This window comes from Herpailurus yagouaroundi, unplaced genomic scaffold (genome assembly GCF_014898765.1).
Source record: "Herpailurus yagouaroundi ecotype Mexico unplaced genomic scaffold, PumYag 206, whole genome shotgun sequence".
Classification (NCBI taxonomy): Eukaryota; Metazoa; Chordata; class Mammalia; order Carnivora; family Felidae; genus Herpailurus; species Herpailurus yagouaroundi.
Window position 1 is genome coordinate 1,305,127 of NW_024412437.1, and position 8,992 is coordinate 1,314,118.

At 56.1% G+C, this 8,992-nt stretch overlaps 1 protein-coding gene across 1 annotated transcript in view; it reads right to left on the reverse strand.

The window, feature by feature from the left end:
* Positions 1-8,123, reverse strand: part of SMARCD2 (SWI/SNF related BAF chromatin remodeling complex subunit D2) — a 10,286-nt gene extending 2,163 nt beyond the window's left edge. The window contains exons 1-9 of the mRNA XM_040452067.1: positions 7,623-8,123; positions 3,031-3,215; positions 2,792-2,834; positions 2,523-2,645; positions 1,351-1,506; positions 856-951; positions 611-712; positions 307-468; positions 35-132 (exon numbers count right to left, since the gene is read on the reverse strand). Coding sequence (XP_040308001.1) covers positions 35-132; positions 307-468; positions 611-712; positions 856-951; positions 1,351-1,506; positions 2,523-2,645; positions 2,792-2,834; positions 3,031-3,215; positions 7,623-7,838 — 1,181 coding nt within the window. The 5' untranslated portion in view covers positions 7,839-8,123. The remainder of the gene's footprint in view (positions 1-34; positions 133-306; positions 469-610; positions 713-855; positions 952-1,350; positions 1,507-2,522; positions 2,646-2,791; positions 2,835-3,030; positions 3,216-7,622) is intronic.
* Positions 8,124-8,992: the final 869 nt, after the last annotated feature.

The following is an 8,992-nucleotide window of genomic DNA, read 5'->3' on the forward strand; positions in this document are numbered from 1 at the left end:
CCCCCCCCCCCCCCCCCCCCCGCTTTCCATTTACCTAATGACGTGGTTGATGACAATGGGGTCTGGATGCTGCAGCAATCCAGCCAGCTTCATGGGAATCTCCGAGAAACGAAGTCGGCCACAACTGAAGATCTAGGGAGAGGACCAAAGGCCTGGTGATGCCTTGGAGGGCACAGAGGGAAATGGGCCGTCCCAGGGTCAGTGTGGAGAATGTGGCCAAGAACAAGCCCCGCAGGGAGGTGAAGCAGTGGGCAGGGCAAGGGCCACGAGACAAGGGGGGGGGGGGTGGGATGGCCGCCAGCTCACCTGGCGAAAGTAACGGTTGCAATTGATGTACTCCCGCTCGTGCCCGTCCTGCAGCTGGTTGTGTTTGATATAAAGCCACAGGGCCTGCATGATGGCAGCCCTGGTCTGTGTGTGCACCCCTAGCAGCCTTGCCAGTCGGGGGTCCAACTTGTACTGGGGAGGCTGGAGATAGACAGAGGGGAGTCAGGGGGGTGTGGTCTTGTGAGAAACCAAAGTGGAAGGATCGGGCAGGACAGAAAGGGTTTACCACAGGAACCGGCTCTCCTCCCCCAGATGATTCCCTGGGGCCCCAGACATTTGTCACCTGATGATCCAGCATGAGCAGGAGGGTGCACTTGACGTTGAGGTCTCCAGGCCGTTTCACCTGGAAGCCATCAGTCTCCTGGGTGGTGGGCATCCGGTGCCACTGGCAGGGAGGAGGGGAGCAGACCTCATCACCAAGGGAGTGGGGCCGGAGCACACACACCTCGCCCTCTACAGGACCGACGCCACTTCTCTGCCCACCCAGCGTGTCAGCCTGTGCTCCCCACGCCCCAGGGCCACTCTTACCTCCACCAGGTGGTTGTCAGGCCCGTACAGTTCCTTGTCCAGCTCAATGACGAGGCTCTTAAAGAATGAAGAAAACTTCCTCTTCTGTTTGCTAGGCTGGGGAACAGTAATGGGTATGAGTTGGGGGTGCTGCTGACCTCTCAACCTAACCTAGGCTAAGCCCCCAAAAAAGTACTATTTCCATCCTGCATCTCAGGGTAGTGAGACTCTTGGGCCCCGAAGGAAGCAAGGAGACAGGGCAAAATGAGGCGCCGGATGCAGGGAAAGGACTCTGGGTGCACCCTGCTGGCAGCCAACGAGGACTGAATTAGAAAGGGGTACCCCTTCTTCAAGACACTTCACTGCCACCCGCAGGATAGTTCTTGTAACCACCATACAAATCTTCAAGCTCTGGCTTGGAGCTGTGACCCAGCAGTGCCCTCTCCCTCAGGCAGGACTTCACTCTTAAGCCCACACAGGCCACCTCCCCTCCAGACACCACCTCTCCCAACTCACATCATCCAGCAGTTTTCCCTCCACTCGGAGTTCCCAGGAAGCCACCTTGTCCCCTGCTGGGGTTCCCCCGGGGGTCCCTGCGTTTCCTGCATTATCACCTTCTGCTTTGCTGGGACTGAATGTATTAGAAATATAGATCCGCAGCTTTCGTTTTTGCTAAAGAGAGAAAGACAACCAGCTAGAGGTGGGCCAACACGTTGGAAAACAATGCTACCCAATCTCTGTCTGAACCCACTCGACATCAATACTGAATGCTGTCTAGGGGCCAGGTACCTTGTTAGGTACCGGAAATCGGGAGTAGGAAATCCCAGTCCCAGACTTCAGAGAACTCACAACTACGGAGGAGAGAGAGGCACTACTGACAACTCCAACACAGTGCAATTGGTGGTGTTGACAGGTGCGCACAGGGTGCTATCGGGCAAGTTGGAAGCTTCCAGCACACGTTTTACACGAAACTCAAACACTGGCCCCAAAGTATTCTGGCCTCTGGAAAGCTTTTACCACTCAGGGGATTATTCTAGATTATTATCTTTAAACCAGGGGAGTGTGTGCATGGAGGTAGGAACTACGCTTATCCATCTCTAGTCTTGCCCTGCAAACTTCTGACTGTGATCCGTAAGGTTTACATCTTAAATGACTCAGGAGGCACATACATAGATAAATATCTGAAACAAAACATCATTAAACAATACTTTTACTACTATGGTAAGTATTATACTACTGTGAAGTATTATAATTTCTACTATTTTATATTTTGTTAAAAACAGGCTGGGCCTGGGGCACCTGGGTGGCTCAGTTGGTTAAAGTTTCTGACTTCGGCTCAGGTCATGGTCCCATAGTTGACAAGTTCAAGCCCTGGATCAGGCTGTGTGCTCATACCCCAGGGCCCGGAGCCTGCTTCGGATTCTGTGTCTCCGTCTCTCTCTGCCCCTCCCCCACTCACACTCTGTCCCTCATTTCTCTCAAAAACGAATAAAAACATTAAAAAATTAAAAAAAAAAACAAACATGCTGGCCCCACCACATTAAATTGAGTTCATGTTCCACTAATGGGCTGCATCCTGCAGTGTGAGAAATCACAGACCCATGCTTTGCAGACCCAGGCCGGAACACAACATCAGGGAGAGGCAGAGAAGTCTGGGAAGGCCCAGGACTGGCCGGGGCTGCACACACCGTCAGAGGCTTTTTGATGGCCTCTTGGATCTCCATCCGCTTTCGGGCAATGGTCTGGTCCAGCTTCCGCTCAAAAGCCAAAAGATCCATATACGCCTGAGACTCTGGGACAAGTTCCCGAATCTAGAAGAAGAGAGGAATTCATTAGTTTGTTTCAGCTGCAGCTCTGGCTCCTTGCTCAGCTATCCCAGAGTTGGGGGAACCTGACTGTACCCGCAGCCTGCCAGCCACTGGGTAAGGCCTCCTAGGCCCCCACCCAACATACTCACTCGCTGAGGTAGAACCTTATCTGCCATCTTCCTCCTCTTTAACCTGGGGAGGACAGAAACCCATTTAAGGGGTCAATGGTCCAAAACACCTCCCCCTCCCTTCCCCCTCCAGTCCCTAGGACCCTCCCCCAGAAGAACCAGGAGTCTCCCTCAGTCATTAGAGCACTTAGGACAGAAGGAACTGCTCTGTTACCACCAGAGCTGTGCCGGGCAGAGCAGGAGAAACAAGATGGTCTTACCCCCGGCGCTGGGCCGGCATTGGATGCTGGGCCTGGGGCACCAGCAGGCGTTTTCGGAACGGGTCCATCATGGTGGGTGGCATGCCAGGTCGAAGTGGAGCAGCTGTGCCAAATGGGGAGCCGGCAGGGGGCCCCACCTGCAAGCCAGCCATGGGCATCCGGCTCCCTGGTGACATACCGGGCCGCTGGAAGAAGCAAGCCAATGGGGGTGCATAGGTCAGCGGCAGAGCCCCACGGGGCCCATAGCCCATTCCCTCCATCCCTCTCCTGGGCTGGGTCTGGCCCTGAGCAGCACACCGCAGAGCCCCGCTTGGAGGACCAGGAACAAAGGGGAGCAGGTGCCCAAGAGCAGAAATGTAAACCACACCTGCCCTGCCCCCTTCAACCACCCTGGCGTCAGTGCCAGCAAATGAGGCCTGCCAGAGTCTGGGGTGGGCAGGAGAGTCCTGCCTGCGAGGGAAGGGCCCACAGGAGTGTTTTGGGGCCCACTGCCACCTTCCAGCCCGAGCACACGACGCCCTGCTCCCTGGAACCAGCCGGCTCTAAAGACACTCCCGACACCATCGCGTGATCCCACCAAGCACTCCTATCTACTTCCTTCCCCAGCTGGAGACAGAAGCATGGCCTGGGGGCAGTGTCACAGCCAGGTGGAAGGGTGCAGTGTGATATGAGCAGGCAAGGCCCCAACATCCATCTCCTGGCACCAGCCTAGTGGTGTGACTAAAGGGAGGAAGACAGTCCAATGGGCTGGCGAGCCTATCAGGCAGGGGCACCCTAGGTGAGCAAGCCACAACAGGATGGGCCGGAGCATGTCCCAACCGGTACGGGTGGCCTCGGGTACGGTACAGAGACCATCTGGTCACCATATGGCCCCTATTCACAACCCAGAACTGGAGCCTTCTCTCCACCTCCCTACTGCCCTGTTCCCTACCCCTATGCCGAGAGACCCCAAGAGGAAAGCTGTGGCTCCTGTGTGGCCTATCAGAGAGCGGCTGGCACCCGGGCTCTGTCCGCGGTCCGTGCACCACCTGGTGGCTGGGGCTGTTGGGTGCTTAACTCAGCCCTCACGATCCCAAACTGGAGAACGGAGGGAAGATTATGCAAGATCAGTCATAGGGTCACCAGGAGCCCGGGTTACAGAAACAGCTTCTGTAGAAGTCTGCAGAAGGATTTCCCACTGAGGTCCAGCTCCCCAACATTTCTGGGAGTAACCCTGGGGCCCGGCCGCCCGCCGCCCCCCCCGCCTCCCCCTCCATAGCTGCTGCCTGCAAGGCCTGTTTGGCAGCTCTGCTTTGCACACACTGTCCCTGGCAGCTTCACAGGGCTGGCCCCAGGGCCCAGATTATGCAACCAGCACAACTACCCCACCAAGCCAGGCTAGGTGGGGACTTGCACCAAATCAGAGAACCTCCTACCCCCAGCCCGGTATCATGGAGATGAGAATTTTCCCCCCACTTTTTCATCTAGCGCCAAACTCATGTTCTCAGCACAGAGGGTCAGACTCCTGACCAGAGGGAGAGATGAAGAAAAGTGACCCAGAGAAGTAGAGAAGGGCAAAGGGGGAGTAGGGTGGAAAAAGCCCTCAGGGGAATGGAGTTGAACGTGGGGGACTCTGGGGCTTCAGGAGGCCTGCGCGAAGAGATTTGTCCAAGCTGCTGAAAGGCAAAGGACAGCCTGTTTCTCGGCCTTAATGAGCCATGGCCAGAGATTACAGGAAACAAACTCAGTGTGGCCACAGCCGTAAACCCAGGCTCCAGACACGCTAGACATATTTTCCCCACCCTGAACATGAGCCAGAGGGCAAGAACAGCTGGAGCAGTGGGACCTGCACAGAGCGAGACAGGGCCCTGAGGTCCCCAAGAAGCCACTCACTAGGACTTTCACAAAACCTCCTCGGCACCACCCATCCCTCCTAGGCAGGTGCTCTTGTAGCAGGAAGTCCCCAGTCAAGGCTGCAGGGGCAGGGCCTGGAATAGGCCCCTCCCAGACATCTGCTCCAAACTTCCCAGGCGCAGGGCCCCCAGCTCACCCCAGGCCCCAGGCTTCTCCCAAGAGGGAGAAGAGGCCCAGGGGAAGGTTGCTTAGTCCCAGCTTAGTCTTGCCAAGCTCCACACCTGCTCTTTGAAGCACCAGTAACTCCTCTTCAAAATAAAACCCCCAAGAGTTTAAAAAAAAAAAAAAAATACAAAGCCCAGGTCAGGCCTCTCAAGCTCTATAAGTCCCTCGCCTGCAGTTGAGCGAGGTAGGCCTGGCTCAGTGCCCTGAACCTCGGAAGTGTGCAACAACGTCCTCTCCCTAGCCCAGCAGCAGCCCACGACCTAAGTGTGATTCTTCCTCCACCACCCAGGACAGCAGCGGCGCGTGGCTGGGCCTGATGCTGCTGTCTCCAGAGAGCACACACACAGCCCTGCCTCAAAGCCTGTGGCCCTGGCGCTCCTGGTGGCCGGGCCTAGGAGAAGAGAACATACCCCTCCCTAACTAGAAAATATTTTGAACTCTGGAGTGAACCCAACAATCTGTGTTTCTTTGGGTTTTGTTTTTCCTTAAGCTCCTCTGTTGAGTATGATCCACAGCTAGAACTCCTTCCACTGTGTGGAGGGAGATGGGTCGTCACTTCCCTTCTTTCATTGGCTCCCCTACTTGCCCAACTTGGGCCCTGAAACCCTTGCTCTTCTAGCTCACCCCATGTGCTCTGACAGGAACCCCTTTGCTCCTGAGATCTCAAGTCCCATCTCCTGAAGTCACACAACTGGACTTGGAAAGAGGCCAAGCAAGATCTTCCTCAAACTTAGCCAGAGTGAACTGGCTCCTCCCTCTCCCTTTCTACCTCTAATGCCCCTCCCCAGAAGAAGAGGAGGTGATGAAAAGCTGGTGGGCTAAAAAGCCTAGGGAAGCAGAAGCTCAGTGCCTTCCCCTTGGTTCCCAACCCTAGCAGCCTGGGACTACCCAGCCAGCCAGCCAGCCAAACCTTGCCACTGGCCCTAGTCCACTCCCTACGTATGGTTGTGGAATTCATTTTCTCAGGGGCATTCCACAGGCCACAGTGCCCATGGGTTTCCAGCAAAGGAAATGGAGAGGCTCCTATCTGTTCCTTAGATCCTTCTCAGGCCAAAGGCCCACAAGGAGGCTCCAAGGCCAGCCCTCAGCTAGGTAGCCCAGGGGCTGGAATGGAATGACTGATGCAGGGACCCCTCAGCAACACCTTGGAGCCATGAATCCCCATGTGGGAAAGCAAGATGGGAGTGGTTGGGACCAGGTCTATCTCTGTCAATACCCAGACCCTTTTTCTTTACAGGGAGGAGTGAGAATGAGGAGTTAGAGGGAAAAATCACTCCTCAGTTAAGAATCTCTTTAGAAAGTGAGGGCCCAAGGCTCGTGGGTAGGGGAGGAATGCATATCCTACTCCATGAGGATCCATTTTTGGAGGCTCTACCTGGAGATAACAGAGTAAGCCCCAGCTTCCTTGGGAGATTAGCAAAGAAGCCAGTGCCAAATGCTGGGGCACACAGGTTGGGTGGAATATAGCCATGTTAGAAATTAAAGTCTAAATAAAAGTGGAGAGGGAGTGGGGAAAAGGACAGGCACAATTCCTAAGCATTCTGGGGTAACCAGAAACAATGCACTTGGCGGGGACTGATGAGCAGGATCCTCATACTGTATGAGTTCCTCATACACTGACCCTAAGGATGAAGTCTCTGCTTCTCAATGGCCTTTGAAGCTGCAACCTGAGAAGCTCTCTCTTTGAAGCCAAACTCCAAAGGAGTCAGGGCAGAACTCTTTGAACAACTCTCACAGGCTCCTCCAGCCCCAGACCATCAGGGCTCAGTGGAGCCTCTCTGCTCCTGCAGACTAATCAACTCCTGGACACTATGACACCAGGCAGGAAGCCAAAAAGAGAGTCTGCCCAGAATGGGCTGGGTTTTCCGCCTTCCTCAGGCCCCGCCACCACCATCTGTGGTCGAACCCAGAACCATCCCATGCAAGGGCTCCTGGGCCTGACCAGGAGTAGACCCTGCCTGGCATACATTGGAATCCTCTTCCTCTATCTTCTACCTCCCATGCCTGGAAAGCCAGGCCCTTCTTCCTCCTCATCAGCAGCTGGGAACCATCTCAGACTCGCTAGAACTCTGCCAGTTCCCAACTAGAAAAAAAAAAAAACAAAACAGCGCAGACTTGGAGTGGGACCAAGGCCAATGCAGGGTAACCCTGGTTTCTCAGTGAGGGCCCTTTTGCAAAACTTTCTCAGCACTTCCCAGAACCCCCTACCCTAGGATCTACACTAGCATTCTCAACCCAGTCGCCTACAACTCACTAGCTCCAACTCCTCCATCTCTCAGTTACTCAGAATCCCGGTTCCAAGAAAGCCTCCAGGCCCTTCCAACCGCTTCAAACCCTCCACCCCAGAATCGTTCTTACCCTCTCCCCCAACTGCCCCACCACCCGGCCTTGCCCTCCTCCCTGTCCCGTGCACTCCGCACGCTGGGCCCCTGTGCCCTCTGTCCGTCGGCTGCCCCGGGGCCCTCACTCGAGGCCCCAGTAGCTCCATGCCCCGGGCGTGCTCGCGGCGCCGCCTGCCCATCCGCGCTCCTCACCTGGTACTGCGCCGCGGGGCCCGCGGGGCCCATGGGGCGGAAGGCGGCGGCCCCGGGACCCCCCACACCTCCAGCCGGTCCTGGCCCCCTGAGCGCCGGTCCGGGCAGCATGCCGGGTCCCGCTGGCGGAGGCGGCGCCCCCAGAGCCGCGGCAACTGCGCCGCCGCCAGGACTCAGCGGAGGCAGCGGGAACCCGCCCGCGACACGGCCCGACATCGCTCCGTCCCGTCCGGCGGTGTCGCGATCCGGGCTCCGGGCTCCGTGTCGAGTCCGCTCCGCGATCCGTGATCCGGGACTTTCCGATCTAAATTCCGGGTTCTGGGGTTTGTTGATCCGGGTTCCGGGATTTCCTAGTCCAAGACCTCGAGTTCCCCACAGACCCGGTTTGGGGCAGGGCCGATCCTGATTCCGGTCCTGCCCGGGGAATTCCGGATCCGGGATCTGCTGCAGGCCCGCCTGCCGCCCGCGGCCTCCGGAGGTTTGGCCGACAGAGTCCAGTTACCCAGAGGCGGCAACTAACTCCCTGCCCCGCCCAAACAAGCCCAGCGCTAGGCCCCACCTATACCCAGCGGCCCAATGCCAGGATGCCTCCTCAAATCCCGCCCATCGCGAGACCCGCCCCTGACGGGCACCGCCCCTAACCGTCAGCCCCAAAGCCACGCCCACACCCCTTGGACCAGCCCTTGGCCGGAGAGGCGGGGGTGAAAAGCTGCGCAGGAAGCGCTGTGCAAGGCGCGGGGTCAGAGGTCGAAGGTCACTTAGGGCTTCAACAGAGAATGGGTAGTTGCTGAGAGCTCCCAGGTGTAGCCGACTCCCCGAGATACACTCTCTGAAAATAGTTTTCTCGAGTCGCCTTCCTACATTTTCAGCATTAAAGACAACACAGAGCAGTTCTCTGGGGCAGAAGAGCCTCCAACTTTTGACTTTGTTTAAAAGCCCATCCTGGTGGCTCAGAGCTGCCAAGGGATATCAGCTGCCCCAGACCCGATCCAGCTGTGTGAAGGGTTGACTTGGCCAAGATCCGAGTTCTTTTTGCATATTTTTAACGTGCTCTGCCTCACTTTAAGGAAGCCTAGTACTTTACTCCACAGGAAATGTTTCTAGTGGGTGGAAATTTGCATTATGAGAAACCTCCCTGTAGTTAAATAAGGTTTTTTTCTCCAGGATTTATAGTACTTAATTGAAAAAAACGCAATACCTTTTCAGAAGCCACTGTCCTGTATCATAAAGTATTCAAAATAAAGTGCTTCAGCTGTGTCAGAGAGCCTACCTTCTGGTCGTCTGGGATTTTCTCCCCATGATCTAGACCAGTGCTTCTTAAACTTCAATGAGCAAAAGAAACATCTGGGGCTCTTGTTCAAAATGCAGAT